General features: G+C 42.2%; 2 protein-coding genes across 3 annotated transcripts in view; one reads left to right on the top strand and one right to left on the bottom strand.

The window, feature by feature from the left end:
• Positions 1-1,453, top strand: part of ACAT1 (acetyl-CoA acetyltransferase 1) — a 28,963-nt gene extending 27,510 nt beyond the window's left edge. Inside the window, exons 11-12 of the mRNA XM_075592361.1 lie at positions 87-244; positions 809-1,453. Of these exons, the coding sequence (XP_075448476.1) occupies positions 87-244; positions 809-929 (279 nt within the window). The 3' untranslated portion in view covers positions 930-1,453. The remainder of the gene's footprint in view (positions 1-86; positions 245-808) is intronic.
• A 6,478-nt stretch (positions 1,454-7,931) lies between these two features.
• The window catches only part of NPAT (nuclear protein, coactivator of histone transcription), a 76,647-nt gene continuing 64,100 nt past the window's right edge, over positions 7,932-20,478 (bottom strand). For both annotated transcript variants that reach the window (XM_075592360.1, XM_075592359.1), the window contains 5 exons: positions 18,662-18,777; positions 16,601-16,697; positions 15,270-15,330; positions 11,245-12,376; positions 7,932-8,513 (listed from right to left, as the gene is read on the bottom strand). In XM_075592360.1, the coding sequence (XP_075448475.1) occupies positions 8,430-8,513; positions 11,245-12,376; positions 15,270-15,330; positions 16,601-16,697; positions 18,662-18,777 (1,490 nt within the window). In that variant the 3' untranslated portion in view covers positions 7,932-8,429. The remainder of the gene's footprint in view (positions 8,514-11,244; positions 12,377-15,269; positions 15,331-16,600; positions 16,698-18,661; positions 18,778-20,478) is intronic.

Here is a 20,478-nt window from a genome sequence, read left to right as displayed (position 1 = left end):
GGAAATCTATTTGTGCCATGCTTGCTCTCGAGTGTATTTTAGTGTGTCAGACATACTTTTGTTGTGTTTGCACGGTGTGTTTTTAGGTTCTGAGTGACGCCGGTCTGAAAAAAGAAGACATTGCTATGTGGGAGATAAATGAAGCATTTAGTGTCGTTGCTTTGGCCAATATAAAAATGCTGGAGATTGATCCGTCAAAAGTCAATATAAACGGGGGAGCTGTGTCCCTGGGACATCCCGTAGGGTGAGTGAAGATGTTATCTGGAGTTTTACAGTGAAACATGATTCATTCCTCGTACTCTGGGGGGGCGGTGAAGGGACATAAAATATTCCATCCTTAGTCTAAAATGACACAAATACTCTTGCAGGAAAAAACCATAAATGTTTGGGCCATAAGGCAGAATCGCACCTCTATATTGCTACATTTTAAAGTTTTTATTACAGGATGTGTATAAAGATTGTGAAGCGTTGGCAATGTAATAGAGAAGCGGGGCCATTATTGGGGAACTGTAGAAGGGACAAGATGCTTCTAGCAGTACTGTATATTGTATATCAAATATTTTACAGGGAAATAAGTACAGTGAGATTTGCCACTTGTTTTCAAGTATGTCCTGGACACAGAGTTATGAGAACATACGGTTGCATTAAGTGAACAGAGGTTATAACATTCAATTTACAGACCTTAGATGGACAGTTAGAGATGATTATGGGCGTATGCAAACTGTATTTACTTCCCAGTGTAGTATCTCTTAGAATGTTTCTTGGATATGATGATAAATTCTAACCTCATTTCTTTTCCTCCCTCCAGGATGTCGGGTGCTAGGATAGTTGGCCATCTGGTTCACACACTGAAAAAAGGACAATTTGGTGTTGCTGGAATCTGCAATGGTGGAGGAGGTGCCTCTGCAATACTGATTGAAAAGCTTTAGAATCCAACATCCACAGTTTGGTCCACTGATTGTTGGAGGAAGAGTGCAGCCGCAATCCATGCACTTTATCAGTATGCTTTGATTTAACAGCCTCCTGGTTCCTTACTTTGTTGTGCCCTCTGTTCTGTACTGTTCAAGGTGTTAGAGGGGATACTCGAAGAGCTTGTCTTGTAACAAACATGGATTTGGGTTGGGTGCTTTTTTTTTGGGTGTAGCATATTGACACCACTCACGAAAGGTTAATTATACACGACCAGCATGAAATAATTCTACATAACAAACTGAGGGTGTTGGTTCATAAAAGTGCACCTTCCACCTTTGCATTTCTTTTATACAATGTCCACAAAAGTAAAGCAGCCTTCTCAGAAATCATAGCTACGTTAGAACTTGTGTGTAAGGCGGACTCCAGTGCTGTATCTGATTTAACTGTATTTGCATTTCAAACTTTTTATACAGCAACCTTTTTCAGTGTACACTCAATGCATACCCTACCATGCCCAATGTTTTAATAAAAGCCTTCTTGATTTTGTTTTTCCTGTGAAGTGTTATGTAGCTGTACTGCGCACGTGCAAAAATTTATACAATTTCAACAACCTTTTAATGCTGGAAAGAAAGTGTGTATGTGTATAAAAATTATTATTTTTCTTTTTCTTTAATTCAACAGTGAATAGTTCTAACCATAATACAATGTAGTTGTGAAATAACTGAAAATAACTTTTAAAAAAATGTGTTTCTGCAAAATGTCCCATGCACTGATATGGAGGTAACAAATCCAGCACTCTTACTTTTGTAGGAACTTGAAGCAGCCGCCAAGGCTGATTTCTCTTTTGCGCATCTTATTTTTATTACTTTGAGATCTCCTACTTGTCTTTTCCAACACTTAATGTCTGATGCTCAGATCAGGAGACATAAGTATTGGAAATCTTAAATGTCCTTGAGGTTAAAATGAAGCTCTACCCCACAACCCATTGCAGGCATGATTTTAAATGCACACAAAAAAAAGATCTCAGTACATGCTCAGGGGACCAGGTACTAACAGTGTATGAGTAAAATGCATACAGGCTTCTACTTTCATTTACAAGGGCAAAGAAAACGTGACTCAAAAAGGAAGGTGCAGTGATAACCATGTAATGTGGTAATCCAAGATGGATTCCAAGAGGAAGGTGTATGTTAAAGCTCAGAGTTTTGAAGTGTCTTTTGCATTTATTTACAGCTACAAGAAATATACACGGTGCTAGGTTAATCAACCCTAATTGTGATGTAATATCTTATTTCTGATGATGTTTGTAGGGCTAGGTGACTGAAGAACTAGTCGTAGCATATCGTCATGGCAGAGGAAAGTCATAACTACATTCTTTGAATACTGAGTAAAAGGCGATAACATGTTCTTTTTGACATGAAAAATTCCAGATTTAAAAAGGAAGGTAGTTTGATATGACCAGTTCTGAAGATTAGATGTCTTTAATGAGTCCATAGAATTTTTTTGTTCTAACAGCACTATCCTTAAAGTAGAAGTCTCAAGGACCAAATAAATAAAATATATATATATTTTTTTTTTTTTTTTTTTTATGTTGCCGCTCTCACACGGCTATACACACTATGGCTTTTTAGTCCCACCGGCCTTTGTACAGCCAGCCTCATTATTTGACCCGTGACGCTCTCGCTGTACCTCAACACTAGGTCTGCTCTCGTCTCATGTTTTTGGTCCTACCTGTCTTAGAAATACTGGAACAGAGAAAAGATCCAGTGTCTATAGTAACTTTGTTACTTATTGTATAATTTCTATAATGGGGAATTGTCATTAGGTGACAGTTATTATAGTGTATATACTGTTACACACGGTATAGCAACATCTATCCTCCTGGGAGTTTTTTTTCTTTTTCTTTAAAGCCTATATGCATATCCTTTCATTATACAACAGCCACCATGACACATTTTATTAAACATTTAGGATATATTGTGCTTTAACTCTGCAGTGCTTTTGAACACATTGTAGCAATACACTACTAAAATAGGGCACAATAAGGTCTAGTATATACATGACTAGATAGTGGCTTATACACACTGGTGGTGTAGGCTGAAAATTGATACCCAACTTACCATAATTTTCTTTTCCTGGAGGGTCCATCTAATGGTAAATCCCAAGCAGGAACTGGGTCCTTATATTGTAGCCTGATTCTCTTCAAAGTTGGAAGAATCGTCTTATTAGATCTATGGTGACCAAGTGTCTTCCTATTCGTGCTGATAATGTAAACACCTGAACCTTCAGTGAGCTCGTTCTGAGTCCCAGCTCTAGACATCCTTGCAAAAACTCAAGAATTGTGGGATTTGGTGACCTGAATGTTCAGTTTGCCTTTATTTGTTATGAGGAACATTGGCGAGTAAGTACCTCGATATCTTTCTTGTGCCGGAACTGGTTGGATCGCACGATCGTCCATAAGCTGTTTCATATTACTGGTTAATACCTGTGTGGCAAGTTTGTTTCCTGACTTTCGGGATCTTGTAAACTTGTGTCTTCCAGATAGTGTCCTCTGCAGACCAGGTTCAGTACCCAGAAATCCCAAATGTCCCCAAATTGCTGGAGTCTTCCTCCTACGTGGGATGTTTGCCTCCACATTATAAATTCATTGCTCTTTACAGATGTTATAGCTATAGAAGGCCTGCAAGCTGTGTCTGAAACAGTGATCGATTTTTTTTTTCAGGGCGTTCTCCATTCACCTGGCCATAGCATCTCAAAAGGAGGCTGCATTGTCTACATTTACTTTACTTTTTTTTCCTCGCATGGGTACATTCTTGAAAATGTCCTAGTCAAAGATGCTCTTTTCTTTTTTTGGTCTGGCTGCGACCATTCTACCGTGATCATATCCTTCACCACATCGTGAACCAGGAAGATTCTTGGCTTCCTATGTAGGTTCCTGAATGAGAAGGCTCGTCCTCAATCGGATTCACTTCCAAATTCCTCTGCCCGCTCTGAGCCTCGGCATCTCCCTGATCTCCTGTAACCTATCAGAGATTGCCAAACTGGTCACATGGTACAGCGCCATGACGTCACCCCAGACAGGGGTTAGAAACACTGAAGACAACGCAGCTGGTAGCAGTTCTCCAGTGTTCCAGTCGAATCGTGAGCTTCTTTACTTCGAACCCGGACTTGTTTGTTCTCAGTGTTCCTAACCCCTGTGCTTGGGATTCTTTATGCTATTGAGTCATAATGGGACTCTGTTTGGTAACTTTGTTTTCCCTCCCCTTGTATTCCCCTGTCCGTATCCTCCTGACAGGGGTGAGCAAACTTTTTACGCCGAGACCCCCTTTTAATCTATGAAATTTCTCGGGCCCCCCCCTGCCTGATGTAATCAAAATCACATGAAAAAAAAACCTGTTATTAAATGGTATACAATGTAAATACTGTGTGTGTGCGCGCGCATATTGATTGCTGCCGAGCGCGCTTCAAAGTCAATTTTGTTTGTCTTCCCAAGCGCCAAGCTTGGGGGGTACGTGCACAAAGGCAATCCTTTTGGGGGGGGCCATTCATCCACCTCTTTCCCCCCTTTTTTTCCCTCCCCTCCCCTCCCTTTTTTACTTCTGCCATTTGCCTTTTTATTCTCCCTGCTCTTTGGCTTGCTGTCCCCAGTGTCATCCACACTCCTACCTACAGTATTATGTATTTCATTTTTTTAAAATTATTTCTGTACATTCATAGTGTGATTGATATAGTGGCAGCCGACCCTTTCACTTGCAGAGCATCGCAGCGAAGCAGGTTGACAGCAGAGGAGAACAGGAACACAGTGCTATGGCAGGGCGTTTGACATCACAGCGCTGGGGCGTACTCCCCCATACCTCCGTATCACGTGGCCGCAACCGACACTATTCTGTTTGGCCGCCCACGCGTGCACATCTTTTTTGCCTGCCCCTGGAAGGACTGTAGAAGATATCTTAGTCCCTGGAGCACGATGATGTCACTTCTGGGAACGTGGGACGCTGGCAAAGCGCGGAGCATGACAGCCCGGGTATGGAAAAGGTAAAGTTTTGCCTTCGCACTTTGCTGCAGCTCAAGGTCACGGCACACACACATTCCCCAGCTAGCTCAAACTCCTACACCCACCACATCATGGATATATCTGCCAAAAGGAGTGCTACTGAGCGTGGCAAATGTATACGACAAAAGACAGAGGTTCCCAATGCTACATCCAATTGACAAAACATATATGGTAATAAGTATAAAGTTTAAATACTTCAATAATAATAGTAATTACTTGGTTATTTAGTTAAACCCTTTGGCCAAAGCGTCGTAAGCCTGCATAACAAACGTCAAGGTGAACCAAAAATGCAGGTCCTAACACGAAAACGGTGAACCCTTCCTGTTACCTCTGTATGAGGGGAAGCAACTACAGTGAGTCCTGTCCATTCAGCAAAATGCCAGAACCTCCCAAGTTAAAAAGGTGGGAGGGGTGAGCTCTGGGGGGAGGTGCCACCTACCTCCATTTAACTCATGGTCATGGCACAATACTAAGCAAATTGAACAATACAGTATCTGCATCTGGGACTCGACAACACGTCCTAGCAGTTTACTCCCTGCAGCTTTAGCAGCTTTGCTACCCCACATTGTGGCTTGCTTGATGCTGCTAAACTAGTTTGCCTGGTAAGTCTGCTAGCTATTCGATATTTGCTCAACAGAATGTCTGCTCCTATAAGCAGTATATCAGAAATCTGAGCAGCCACAGCTGCTACGATACCAGCCTCTTAGGCTAAGGCCCCGGTATCTCCGCTGCAACGCGCGCCCGCGAGATTGGAGGCGCGTGCAGCCGATTACCTGGTCTGCAGCTCACTGCAGGAAGAAAGACCGGGGGGGGGGGGGCGTGGCGGGGAGTGATGGGGGCGCGGCCATGACGTCACCCGGCAGGTTCGCCCTCATTGGCTGAACCGCCGGGGGGTGTGCCATATCGCTCGACCCGAGTCCTGCTCTCAATTCTATTGAGAGCAGGAGCAGCTCTCGCCCCAGCGCTGCAGCCCCGCCCTCGCAGCGGGCCCGGCGCCATTGAGGGGAGGGCTCTCGTCCGTGCAGCGTCCGCCACCGCAGGCGCTGCAGTAGGCAGCGGGGTCAAGGCCTTATACTGAAAAACTACATGCTGATTGTATTTGAGTTATTAGGGAGATGACGCTTCTTCCCCTTTATATTAATTTTTGACTGGATGACACCCTCTCTCGTGCAATCCTTTTGAGAAGCGATGATCCCAGCTTAATCCCAAGCGCAGCAGATCCCAATTACTGGATCATTTTGAAAGCTATATTAAATATTGTAGACGCGAAGGAACAATTCCAGGCTAGTGGAACAAACATTCCCGAGCCAGGAATATTTCTAGATTCAAAATATCATCAGATCCAAATGGAAAATGACGCTTTGATTAAATGTGGAGTTTTCTTCCTGAAGTTGACGCAGAAATTGCTCAATTAACAAAACAGACATCCATTCCCTTTAGAAGATTGTTCTTTCTTCAAAGATGGAAGGGAGAAGTGTATTGCTGGTACAATACGTCACAGAAACACTACACGGAGATCCGCCATGAAACCAGTGACCCCCATAAGGCCAGTGTATCCTGAACAGCAAGTACCTGGATCTCCAATTAGGCAGATTGGATTAAATCAGGCACTTCCAGACCGATTCTGATCCTAATATAAAGCACCACTGATGTCCGCTGCGATGCATTTATAGACATCATGCAGCCCACAATAGGGTCATCAGCATGTGCAATAATTGCTAGGAGGGCACTATGTTTGAAGCCTTTGGCGGCAGACACTTGTCCCAAAAAAGTAAATTTCCCTGTATTACACCGGTTGCTACCTCTTTGGAGAAAGTTTGGATGACATCCTTGCTAGGATCTCGATCATCTGATGACAGTTCTTGCCACAACGCAAACATCGTGTCCGAATCCACCAAGACGCAATTTCCAGGTCAGGTTCTATAGTCAGAAACATGGTCAGCATTAAGAGAGATGATAAGAAAATCATCTGTACAGGAGAAGGTTCTGTCCGGTAGCGGCACAGTATAATGATACCTACAACAACAACAAAAAGCGCTAATCGCCCGTGTAATGTGCAAATAATCTATAACAGCGATAAGTGACAATTCTGACGGACACCTCCCTCCCACACTGATGGATGATGATGCTGGAGAAGATGGTCCATAGGACTGACCCATGATGAAGCAAGAGTAGGGCGACTAAAACTGGGAGCGGAGTGTAGGTCTGAGGGGCAGGAAGTTACGTCAGCCGATCCAAGCAGGCTGGTCGAGTACACACAAATGCCCAGAACATCGTTGGAACGAGAGGGACTTCCCCCTGCATCTGCTATGCACCCCTCCTGGAAAATATTACTGGGCCTATTTAAATCTGTGTGAGTGCAATGCAACGCATTTCCATTTTAAAACCGCCTTATGCTTTTTAATCTGGTAACATAAGCAATAATCACACAGGACGTGATCTTGCAGCTCCAGAAATGGCGAAAACCTGACGGTTTGGTGACATCTCAATACACTACCATCGTCCATCCTTACAGTAACAATAATGACCATCAGTCACATGCAATATTAAGAAAATCAAGTTGGTTAATTTGCAAAGATGCTCAAGACAAAATACCTAACCTTTTAAACGTTCACACAACTGATTGTAGCTTGGGTTTAAAAAGGAAATGTGTAATCATACTCAAAAGGCTTTATATGTCATCTTTAACTATTAAAAACTTCTATATTAAAAACAGAGACGTAAAAAAAACAACAAGGGTTCAGTCAAAGGGCAGAAGTGCGTGTAACACGTGAATAGGACATCTCACCATACAAGTGTTAATGGGGGCTGTCTTGCATATCTTTTTATTCAGGACTAATGACCATCTCACAGAACAAGCGGTGAATGCAGATACTCCATCCCAAGCGAAGGTTGTGTGTTGATTCGGTGACTGGAAACGTAAAAATGACAGGCTAAGTTAACCATCTTTAATAAAAGGAAAGTTCAATGAAAATTAAAACTTTTATTTTTTTTTACATGTGTATTATTTAAATAATTGAACATATAACTCAGTTAGGTTTTTTTTTTTTTTTTAATACAAAGAGGTTACTTTCAAACCCATTCCCACTGCTGGACTTCCCAAAAAAGTATCTATTATTTTTATAGAACAAAAATATCTTCGAGTATTCACGTTTGAACCACTTGGTGGTACAAAAAGGGATGTTGTTAAAATTATTATTATTTTTTTATCCACATCTGCTTCACATACTTCAATATCCAATATGTACAGCTCTCCAAACTTCAGGCTCAGCTCTCTAAACATATTAGCTCAACAACATTATAAGTGCCCAGAAATATATTACAAAACATGAGTGACCCATACACACTGCAGGTCTATTTACAAACGCATGTATAGCATGATTTTTTGCTATAAGATGGAACGCGGACTCAATGATTTTCTCTTTTCACACTAGTCTTCATTTTTATGCATATCCTTGCACTCAAACTATTCGTCATAATGTAGCGACATTAGGAATTTGTCCACGTCCATTCCGGTTGGAAACGAATCCAGGATTTTCTTTCGATGTTTCTGTATAGGAAGAGAAGTGGAACACTTTTAGTGAACCCACAAAGTTACTTACACTTATTTTGTAAGGCAAAACGTGTCTCATACACAGTTTTAACCCATTACATGCATCAGTAGTGTACATTCACTCTGGGTCTTGAATGTGATATCCGGCCAGAAAACATTTTGGGGGGACATTCACTAAGTGCCAATGTGGTGTTTCGCACCCTGATCTGGTGTCAACACCAGTTCAGGATCTGGTACCCTGCATTGGCTCTTAGTGAATCCTGGCCTTAAACTCTAGTCTTTAAGTTGCTATAAACATCTTTTTGTGGAATACATTACTACAGTACATATGGCAAAATTCCTTTTTCTGCATTGTGTAACCCTGAACACGAGGATCAGGAATAATAGAAAGGAAATGTACAGACAAGCAAAAAAAAAAAGTGTTATGACCCTGTAATCCAGGGCTGTCAAACATTTTAACCCCGACTATAAAAACATTTTATTAGGACCATGTTTCCATTTATTTAAGATAGTGGATTGGTCAGCGCACGGGATTTTGCTCAGAATTTGGGAGAAAAGAGAAAATACACAGAATCAATGTATTAAACAGACATGTGTGGACAGTGGATTAGCAAATGTGAAAATATTTAGGTATTGAAATATATGTAATAAAAATTGTGGTGGTATTAATACATCAAATATATATATCTACATAAATCTATATAAATATATGATAAAAATGCAATACTCCCAGTAAAGCGTGTACTGGGACTGTAGGGAAGGGGAAGGAATGGGGGTGGGGAACGAAAGCTAATGCTATATATAGACTTACACAGTCTAATGTTTAGGAAAGAATAATGGAGTGATGTCAATCAGCTCACACTGCCTTGTGTGCAGTTCCTCCCTCAGAGAGTACTGCCAGACTGCGGCGAATCAGTCAACTTGTTACTCACTTTCCCTCTCAATGGAGGCAGTATGTGAGTTGCTTCTCTCCCAGGTGCCCAAATTGCAAGAAATGGGCAAGTCTGGGTAAGTAGCAAATAAGATTTATTACATCAGAAAAACAAGAAGTAGTAACACTCACATAAAGTTTAAAAACAACCCAGTGTAAGCCCGATCGATCCGGTGGAGTCCTTCCCTCCAGTGGGGCTCCCGCTACCGCGTCCGACGGCGGGACCGGAAGAAGGAATCTTTCCGGATGTCAGCAGGCTGGCTGGGTCCCTCACTCAATAGGCTCCGGCAGGGAACTACGTGTTTCGCAGTGATGCTTCGTCAGGTTCCTGCCGGATGCTCTATGTCCTCCCTCTTTATAGGCAGACCAATTTGCCCATTTTCTACTTCTTGCCAAAAATCCACAAAAGTCTGACAGCTCCACCAGGACGACCCATCATTTCAGGGATAGGTTCCCTCACCTCATGACTATCAGAGTATACAGACATCTCTTTGCAACCCTACGTCGTGGGGATGAGGTCCTATCTCAGAGACACCACACAAACCATCAATATGATAGAACAAACAATATGGAGACCTGGTTTTATACTGTGCATTTATGTAATAAATCTTATTTGCTACTTACCCAGACTTGCCCATTTCTTGCAATTTGGGCACCTGGGAGAGAAGCAACTCACATACTGCCTCCATTGAGAGGGAAAGTGAGTAACAAGTTGACTGATTCGCCGCAGTCTGGCAGTACTCTCTGAGGGAGGAACTGCACACAAGGCAGTGTGAGCTGATTGACATCACTCCATTATTCTTTCCTAAACATTAGACTGTGTAAGTCTATATATAGCATTAGCTTTCGTTCCCCACCCCCATTCCTTCCCCTTCCCTACAGTCCCAGTACACGCTTTACTGGGAGTATTGCATTTTTATCATATATTTATATAGATTTATGTAGATATATAGATTTGATATATTAATACCACCACAATTTTTATTACATCATTTTTATTACATATATTTCAATACCTAAATATTTTCACATTTGCTAATCCACTGTCCACACATGTCTGTTTAATACATTGATTCTGTGTATTTTATCTTTTCTCTCAAATTCTGAGCAAAATCCCGTGCGCTGACCAATCCACTATCTTCACTGCTGCTATAAGAAGATGTCGGGCTTTATCTTCTCAACTGGTCCAGCTGCAGAAAACAACAAGGGCAAGTACACACTTTCCCTTTTTTGGTTATACCTTATCCTATAGGCGTTATTACTAGCTAGAATAAATAGGGAGCGCCCCAGTCTTTTCCTTCTTTCCTTTTTTCCATTTATTTAAACCAATGTCCATGTATACTGCTTACAATATATGCTTTTGTGGGAGATCATGGGCAAAAGTAAAAGTACGTTTTTAGGTTAGAGGCGGGCGAGTATGAGAGCAGCATAGTGTATATAGTGGGTTACATGATATATTGCAAAGAACCTGTGAAAATGAACACTGAAAGCCATCAAAACCAGTTAATGTGATGTACACATCAACAGCATATTTGGTGATACCAATGAAATTAGTCTGATCTGTCGAAATAGGAGCACATGAGGTGGGAAAGGGTACAACTGGATATCATACAAATATGGTATATTAAAGTTATCTTTAAAACCTGATTTAACAGTGTGAGGTAAGGAAGCCTGTGCGATAAATACACAGCACGTCCCTTCTTTGGAAAAACTGGAACTTCATGTTTTTCCTTAAAGTCAGAGTGAATGTAGTTAATAGAAAAAGAATAAATACCCATCACCAGTGCCTCTTCTCACCTTGAATCTTTTCTTTTTCAGCATAGCTGTGGGGTTATGCAGATCTTTTTTATGTGAGCGCCTCTCATATTCTTCAGCGTCCTCCAGCTTTCTCTTTTTTGACGTGCTCTTGGAAGCTTTTAATTGTTGGGTGTTGTCCTTTAATGGTGTGCTGCCACCAGTCTGTGCAATAGTTGCCCGTGATAATATCATTAGTGTGTGGGCAGCCATGCTGACGCTGTTCTCGCTACCAGTTTCGCTGGCAGGGCTACAGGCTGGTAATTCAGGGGTAGGTGGAGGCAACATGGGCTTGGGGGTACCTCCATCGTCACAGTAGCGCTTACATGTCGGCGTCCTTAGGTGGTCAGAGGGATCATCGGCCAGGCTTTCGTCCATTCCTGAGCCCGGGGTTCGTGGAATAGGCAGATCTCCCCCAAAAGATTGTTTTGAAGTAGGACTGTGAAACTGCATACCCTGTAAAATGTCACTTGCTTGCTTAGTTAAAGGACTTGTCAAGTAAGTTCTTTCTGCAGGTAAGTTCTTAGACTTTTTCCGAAGAATGTTTGGCAGTGCCAATTGCTTTTTACTGGTTTCCTGCACTGGCTGTTTGGTTCTCTCGTAACATCCCTCTGCACTTTCTTGGTTGGCCTCTTTCTTGCTCAGGTCTGGTGGTCCTTGCTTTTCAGTTTCCTTTTTGAGCACATTTTCTTTGTTGGCAACAGCCCTGCTGAGAACATCAACAGAAGGTCCTGCAGGTGTAGGCCTCTTCTCTGCTGCAGTATCCTTAGAAGTTGCGGAAATTGGCATCGGAGAGGCTACATTATCCGACCTGGAGGGGTTTCCCGTTGTGGAAGAGGCACATTTTTCGGCTTTTCTATTGTCTTTAGGCAGATTCACTTTTGATGAAGAACAAGCTCCAGCAGAGGACCCCAGACTATATATAATCTCATTCTTGTCCTTATTTTCAGCTGGGGCTGAGTTACATAGTGGCTGGCTAGTTGATGTACCGGCAAATGTTGCTGATCCATCAAAGCACAGCACCCTTTTATGGGTTTCAACTACTTTAACACCAAGATTTGTGGTGTCTGGTAGGGACTTCTCTTCAGGTTTGTTTTGCATCTCTGAACCAACGGGTTTTTTTGCATTCTCCGCTCTGTAAAAAGAAAAAAAAATATTTGAATGCAGGCAGCTCAGTCTAACATACCAACACATCTATTCCAAACAAGACGGAAAGGTTTTTTTCTTTATCCCTTACTGATAAAATCTCTCATTCATGTAGGGACTGCACAGTGCATCGCTATAGGCCAGGGGTGCGCAAATTGGGGAGGCGCGCAAGAATTTCAAAGGGGGGAGCGACAGTTACACAGGTCCCGAGCTCTTCCCCAAGGCATCTAAATTATATGGGGAGGCGTGAGGCCTTTCCTGCTCTCTGCCGGCTCTTCAGCAACACGTCACCATGGCAACGCAGCAGCATTTTGGTAATGTGACGTGTCACCATTTGGTCATTTGACGCCGGGTCCTTGGAGAGGTGGGGGGGGGGGGGGGGGGGGGGGGCGAAGGCGCACGAACGCTGCGGCTGCCAGGCATGGGGGCGCAAGCTCAGGAAGTTTGCGCATCTCTGCTTTGGGTATTGGGCAACTCTAAGCTCACAGTAGGATACAAGTCAGCTGATTTGTAATGGGGGGAAGCAGGGAGGAACAACAGAGACTACAATAAAATAACTTATCGTTAACAAAAAAAAAATTCTGTTCTTTTGCATCCTCCATGACAGTGCCCCAACTTCAGGACGTCCCGAAGAAGACATAGGGTTGGAAGAGATTTGTTTATGACAGCTCGGAGCACCTTCCTCCCAAAGCCATGTTGTGCGGATGCCTGAACTATAAACGTATAATGATGGGTAAACGTGTGTGTAGCGATATCCAAGTTGCCACTTTGCATAGTTGCTCTGCTGTCATTTGCACCTTATATGTCCTGGATGCTGCCATGGACTTTGTCGAGCGTGCTTTGATTCTTAGAGGGGCTTCCTTATTCATAACCCTATATTAACTCTAATAAGACTTGCTGTCCTGATCCATTTTCGACTTGGATACACAGATCCCCCCATGTATTTTTTTTTTAATGACATGGACAATTTGGTACATATAAATAAACATTCCTCAGGTTTTTTGACAATAGGAAATTCCCTTTCTCCATGACATTTATGACTCATCTGATGGATTCCATTTGGAAGTGTTTTGAATATGAGGAATGAAGGAGAGGGCAGAGTCAAAGATGACCCCTAGACAGCGGGTTTCGTGTGTTGACAGTGAGGGAGAGTTTGGGTGTAGGGGTGACAGTGAAAGTGGGAAAGATCATTAGTTCTGTTTTGGACATGTTAAGCTTCAGGTAATGGCAAGACATCCAGGAGGTGATTGCAAAGAGACAGTTGGTGGCATGGGACAAAAGAGAGGGGGAAGAGATCAGGGAAGGAGAGATAGATTAGGGTGACATCAGAGATGATACTAAAAGACAAAATATTATATTAGTTCACCAAGAGAAGAGGTATAAAGCATTTTGGGGCATTGACAAAAAAGAAGGAGTGAAGAGGAGGAGACACCAGGGAAGGAAACACTAAGAGAGTGGTTGGGTAGGTAGGACTTGAACCAGGAGAGGGCCGCATCACAGAGGCCAACAGAGTGGACAGTGTGCTGGAGAAGGGGGTGATCACCTGTGTCCCAATGCAGCAGAGAGATCCATTAGAATTAGTGAGTAGAAAGCACCCCAACACATAGCTGTGAGTAGGTGTTCGGCCATTTTTGTTAGTGCCGTCTTGTGGAGGGTAGAGGATGGAAACTAGATTGAAAAGAGTCAGACAGGGAGTTGCAGGAGAGAAAGGGAACCAGACGGTTGTAAAGCCGCTTAAGTAGCTTGGAGGCAGAGGGGAGACGAGAGAGAGGGCGGAAGTTAGACAGAGCGGCTGGATGAAGAGACAGTTTCTTTAGAATGGGTGTGATGAGTGCATGGTTTAAAGGAAGACAGGAATGTAAGAGATGAGAGAGGGGTTACAAAGGGGAGTTAGGGAGGGAGGGGAAAGGGGGGTATGATGTGAAGCATGGGGAAAGTAGGACACCCATTCCTCCGCCCTGTCTATTCTCTGGGGTGTGGCTGAGGAAGAGACCACCATGGGGAGTGCAGCAGGAGAGGCGGGGTCTGAGGGGGGTGAGCCAGGTTTCTATAATGGCTAGGAGGTTGAGAGTGTTGGAAAGGAGTCATGGATTGCAGTCAATTTGGTGCAGACAGATGGTGAGTTATATACACAGGAAAAGGGAAAGAAGAGGTGAAATGGGGATGAGGTTGGGGTGATTGGCAGTGAGAGGTGAGGAGACTTTGGGGTAGGGTGCAGTACGTGAAAGGGATCGGTATGTGGATAGGGCCAGGATTAGGGGGATATGTCACTGCATAGTAGTTGCTGGACTGAGCGATGGGGATGTGATGTGAGAAGTCGATGGAGTAGATGGCTACAAAATGAGAAAGATGTCCGTCGAGAATGGGAAAGGAGAGTTTAGGAGAGAATGTGGCGGAGATAGGGATGGGGCAAAAGTGCAAGTGAGCGAGCAGAGGTAAATAAGGGGGAGCAAAGTAACTGTCCATGATTCGGACTAATCATTACACAGATCTGAAATAACAGATCTAATTCCCAGTGTCTTATCCCAGATTATACTTGGGGGCAGCAAGCAACAATGAGAGCAGTCTTATTGCCTGGGTGGGAACGGTGCGGCAGTCTGCAGACCATGGATGAATTACACATTATTACGGCACTACAAGCATCTCAAAACTAAATAAAACGTGAAATGTAAAAAAATGGCCACCTCTTAGGTGGTAGGACACAGACAACAGAGGGAATAGGAGAAACGGTGCACCTTTATGCAGGACTATTGTAAAGCAGCTGACCTGTGTCCTATCTCCAGCTGGAGGTGATGCAAGGTCATTGAGGGTAACATACGCGAGTGAGATTCTAGACATTATTTAAAGACATAAGATGTTACAACATGAAGTAAAGCCCTAACCTTTGCACACGAGAACTTGGTCGACTCAAAGAATCAGCCGCTGGCGTAGTGGACAGTTTCCCTGAAATAGAAAGTGTAAAACTATCATTGTCCATTACGTTCTCATGGACATGAACCTAGAAACTTGAAGGTGTTGTCAACAATAATAATCAAATAACTGGAGGCGGAATTGATATTCATAAAGCAAGATGTTACATGTACTTTTAATACAAGTAAAGAAATTACTTTGCAGGCAAACAAATAAACGCTAGTACACGCCATGTCACCGCATTCCTTGTTAATTCACTTTATCGCTGCTTTTTTATTAGATACATTATTTTATATGAATTTAATAAACGTTACGTTCCAAGTAACTCACTAGTCATCTGGAACCAGGGAGCTAAGTGCTATAATAGAGGGGTTTCTTTTATTTCAAGTACATATGTGTAATAGTCATATCGCGGTGTGCACCTCCCTTATAATACTACGCTGTTTAACTTAAGCTGAGCAAGACGCCATTTGTATCTATCTTCTAAATATATGAACAGAATAGAGCCTATGACCGGACTTTCAAAAATACATCTATTAGATACATCTATTGGCGTTCATCTCTGTTGAGAAGACCAAACTGAAAGGTCTAGGGCATGGGGGGGAACAAACTTTTTACATTGTTCCCCACTTTTCCGTCATGTAATTAGTGCCCGACCTGCTCTCTGGAATCGCCTCATCTCTGCGACGTCGCATTGTCATGGCAACGCGTCGCTATGTGACTGCGCTTCGTCTCCATGAGAAGATGCAGGAGGAGAAGCCGGAGAGAAGGGAAGAGGCAGTTACAGAGACCCTGCGCTCTCCACCGGCAATCAGTTTCAATGTTGTGGGGAAGAGCAAGGGGTGTCTGTAAGCGCGGGCCTTGGTTCGGAACTCCCCTTAGAAAATGTTGCACCCACCCCCAAGTTTGCGCACCCCTGGTCTAGGGCAGGGGTAGCCAACTCCAGTCCTCGAAATCTACAAACAGGTCAGGTTTTCATGATATCCCTGCTTCAGCACAGCTGACAAATCAGTGGCTCAGTCGAAGACGGAGCCATCTGTGCTGAAGCAGGGATGTCCTGAAAACCAGACCTGTTGGTAGCTTCTGAGGACTGGCGTTGGCTACCCCATGCCTAGGGAAAGAGCTTGCTGGGAGATTACACCTCGAGATTCCTATTTGACAGCAGTTTTAGTATTTGACGTATTATTTTAACATCCTTGGTGCTGGAGGGAGCTTCAACTTGCAATATGCCACAAGCACCACCAGAAAAACCGGGTATAATTAGCGTTTCTGCATGACGCTTCTCGTCTTTTTGAATAGATACCTGTGTTTATTAGACTTCTTGATCCTGAAGGTTTCTGAGATATTGGAGGTAAGGGTAGTTTAGGAACCCCCCCTTTGGACACAGGAACATGCAAAACCTATGGGAAAAAACACAAAGATGAAAATTGTATAATACATTTTTTTTTAAATTTTTAAAGAGTGTTTTTTTGTTTAACTAACAGCACGTGGAATGTGCCATCAGACCACTGAAAACACACTTTCTGGAACACAGGAGGAATAGTCTGTCTGGTCTCCAATAACATGGAATGTCAGGGCACTTTTTAGAACATCATAAGAAAGAAACCACAGGATTAGAAATTAAGGGGATTGAACTCGTCACTACACATGAGAGGAGGTGATCGATTACTCCAATAGCGCAAGACAGAATCCTATTGGATACACGAATTGAAAACACTTCAACCACATGGACACAAGATATAGATTTGGCTGCCTTTCTAGAAATATTGTTTAAATTATCTTTTTTTCTCCTCGTTCTTTTAATTGATTTTTTTTTAACCTTGCTGGTAAACATAACAGATTTCAACATATCTTTACAATTTTACATGTTTAAGATATACTTAAGCTGGAGTATCTGATTTATACCTTTTTACTTTCTTTTAAACACAAAAATACACAATTTTGAAATTAAATTATGAACTCACAGATGTACAAAACATAACTTGAGTCAGACACATATTACAGACGTTAGGTTCGGATATACTGTTCTCCTGTCTTGATTACCCTTTAACCTGCTTCCTTTCTTTTCTCCCTCTGTTTGCCTCATCTATGACCTTGTGCAATTTGCCGCAAGAGACTCCAGGATGTGTGCGGGAAAGCCTGATATATTTTGTCTTTTTCACTCTGTGGTAGGGAGTCAATATAGGGTTCCCATTTTGTAAAAAAATTCTCAATTTTTACTCCTTATTGGTCTCCGTTTCCATTTTATCTAAGGTCATTAGCTGAGTGAGATATGTTTTAACTGTTTCCAAATTTGGTGGGTCCCATTTCACCCATTGTAGACTTTCTAGCTGGCAGGAGTATAATTTCTGCAATCCTTGGGATTCCCGAGTCCCCATTAACTTCTTTCCACCCCTCCATGTTCCCAAATAAAACCGGGAGAGGTTCCTTCACAGTTACCACTTTTGTCATGCCATGTATATATATATTAGAACCTGGTTCCAGAAATCAGATATACATGGGCATTCCCATAGGCAGTGTTTTAGATCCGCTTTAATAAGCAGACATTTTGGCATTTATTTTTGTCTTTTTCTATCTATCTATCTATCTATCTATCTGTTTATATTGGATATCAAACACATAATATGGTCTATGTAGTAATTTAAATTGTAATTCCTTCCATGTCTCTAATATTATTTTCCTGGTTCTACCCAATCCTACCAGCAAAGAGTCAATCTCTGTTATTTCTGGGAAGTCCTTTATTTCTAGGAAGTCCTTTTTACTTTTAAGTATAATTTAAACATGGAAAATTGTAAAGATGTGTTGAAACCGTCTTGCTCTGTTGAATAGCAGTGGTGACAAGAGACACCCTTGCCTTGTTCCTCTGTATAAATTGTATTCCTGGGAGAGTATTCCTGCTGCCACGATCCGTGCCTTTGGACCCTCATACATAGTTCTAATCATGTTAAGAAACATGCCCGATATTCCCATTCTTTGAAGTATATCAAAAAAAGAATTCCCATCTAACATTATCAAAAGCTCTTTCTGCGGCTATCGAAATAATCACATTGTTCCTATTATCTTCTGGATTTCATTTGGTCCAATAAAGGGCTGCTATCCATACTAGATAACAGTATGTAACCAAACTGGTGTGTGGTCTCATAAGCGGCTTGTTTTAAAGGCAGTGGGGACCAGAAGCAGAAGTTATTTACAGAAGCCCATAATGTTTTCTAGGTCTCTGTTTTAAATCAAACACTGTTTGGATGGCTGCAAGCATGTTGCTATACTCCTGGCTTATCACATCAACCCGTAAACTTTTAGGAGGAAGGCGTCACGTCAGATAAATTAGGTTTAATGCAGTTTAAAGTCAACACTGTTCCCTTACCTGATGAGAAGGTGCTGTGAATGTTTTACCACTTTGACCGACTACTGACATAGGGAACATGCCCATCACACCCTGGAGCATAGGCTGGACAGCAGATGCAAGTATAATAGTAGATCCTACAATACAAATACTTATTTTAGACTTGGTAATGAATCAGTCTGTAATGTATAAATAGGTGTAGACCTAACAGTGTGTATAGCATGGCATGCTAATCAAGACGCTCCCACTCTGCCTGTTGGTGCATATACAGATAAAGCTCATTTAACTGTATGTATGACCACAGACAGCTGTGGTCCCCTCTCCGGGCAAATCACAGCAGATTAAAATAAGTGAATGGTGGCACTGGGATCGCCGCGGTCAGCAAAACATTTTATATGTGCTGCACCTGTAAATACGCCCGAGATTCATTAAACCTTCACTGCAGGAAGGTCCTGCAACCCTCGCAGTGCAATGTGCGGAACGTTGCGAGGTATATTTCATAGAAGAATAGACAAATACACCCAATAATGCAAAATAATCAGCAATAAATCCTTCATAACTAATTCTAGCCATTTGAAATAGATACACAACAGGTTACAAAGCATCGGAACCTATTGGATAGCGTGACTCAAAACGCACAAGTGTTTTGTGCTCATCATATATATATAAAACCTCCAAAAAGGTGTATGTATGTATATGTATATGTGTATATATATATATATATATATATATATATATATATATATATATATATAAAACACACAGAGTTGGTGCCGCAATCAGAACCATCCCCCGTAAATCAAAATAAATCACTAGGCCAGATGTAGGGGTTAAATTTACCCTCTGGCGGTGCTAACAGCCCAATATGATATACGAACACAAAAAGAAAAAGAGGGTTTGTTGAAAGCACACGAAAAATATGTGAAAGTACAAAATGGATTTTATTAGCAATACAAAACACAAAAATAATATTAAAATATACCTGAACACGTACTAAATGAACACTGCTGAACCAAAGAATACACAATAAAAATGTAGAGACCCAAAATATGTAACATGCAAAATACATGGGTATGATAATGCAAATCCAGGGGAAAGTAATTTCCCCTGGAAATGCAATGGAGATCGGCCGATCAGCAACACATGATAATACAAATGACTGAAAAAAACAATATCTACACAAACCCAAGTAAACACAGAAAAAAGAGCAACAATGAAAATATAATGAATGAATACCCTAGATGCTGCGTAGCCAGAAGGTGGTGGCTAAACCCTGGCAGTTGTAATAAAGAGCCAGAGAAAAACAGAAAATAAATGTCTAAAATGTGCAGAGGTGGGGTCCCCTCAAAGTCTGAAATGTAAACAATGAGTCAGCAGAGAAAACAAGGGAGAAAAACATGAGAAAATAACTCCTAATGCCACAGCTATACCACTCTCTTTCCTGTGTCCCACCGCTGCACCGTGCTGACCATCTCCTTGTTTGGAGCTTTACTACTGAAGCTGTTTTGCCCGGTCTCTGTTACTGCTGTATGATCGCTGCCTGATGCTAACAGTGAGCGGGATGCCGGGGGCTCTCATTACCTCTTACTTACCTCTGACTTGGACTTCCCTTCTCCTCTGGATGTCTGGTGCAGCGTCATAGCAAGTATCTGGACATTTCCTTGCTCCACGGTAGCCTTTGGGACACTATCATTTTTGTCTGTCACAGCTTATATCAGTAACACCTACTGTAGCTGTGGCATTAGGGGGTTATTCTCTCATGTTTTTCTCCCTTGTTTGCTATGCTGACTCATTGTTTCCATTTTAGTCTTTGAGGGGACCCCACCTCTGCACATTTT

Source organism: Ascaphus truei, chromosome 3 (genome assembly GCF_040206685.1).
Source record: "Ascaphus truei isolate aAscTru1 chromosome 3, aAscTru1.hap1, whole genome shotgun sequence".
In the NCBI taxonomy this organism is placed as follows: domain Eukaryota; kingdom Metazoa; phylum Chordata; class Amphibia; order Anura; family Ascaphidae; genus Ascaphus; species Ascaphus truei.
This window is presented reverse-complemented; position numbering and strand designations above follow the sequence as displayed.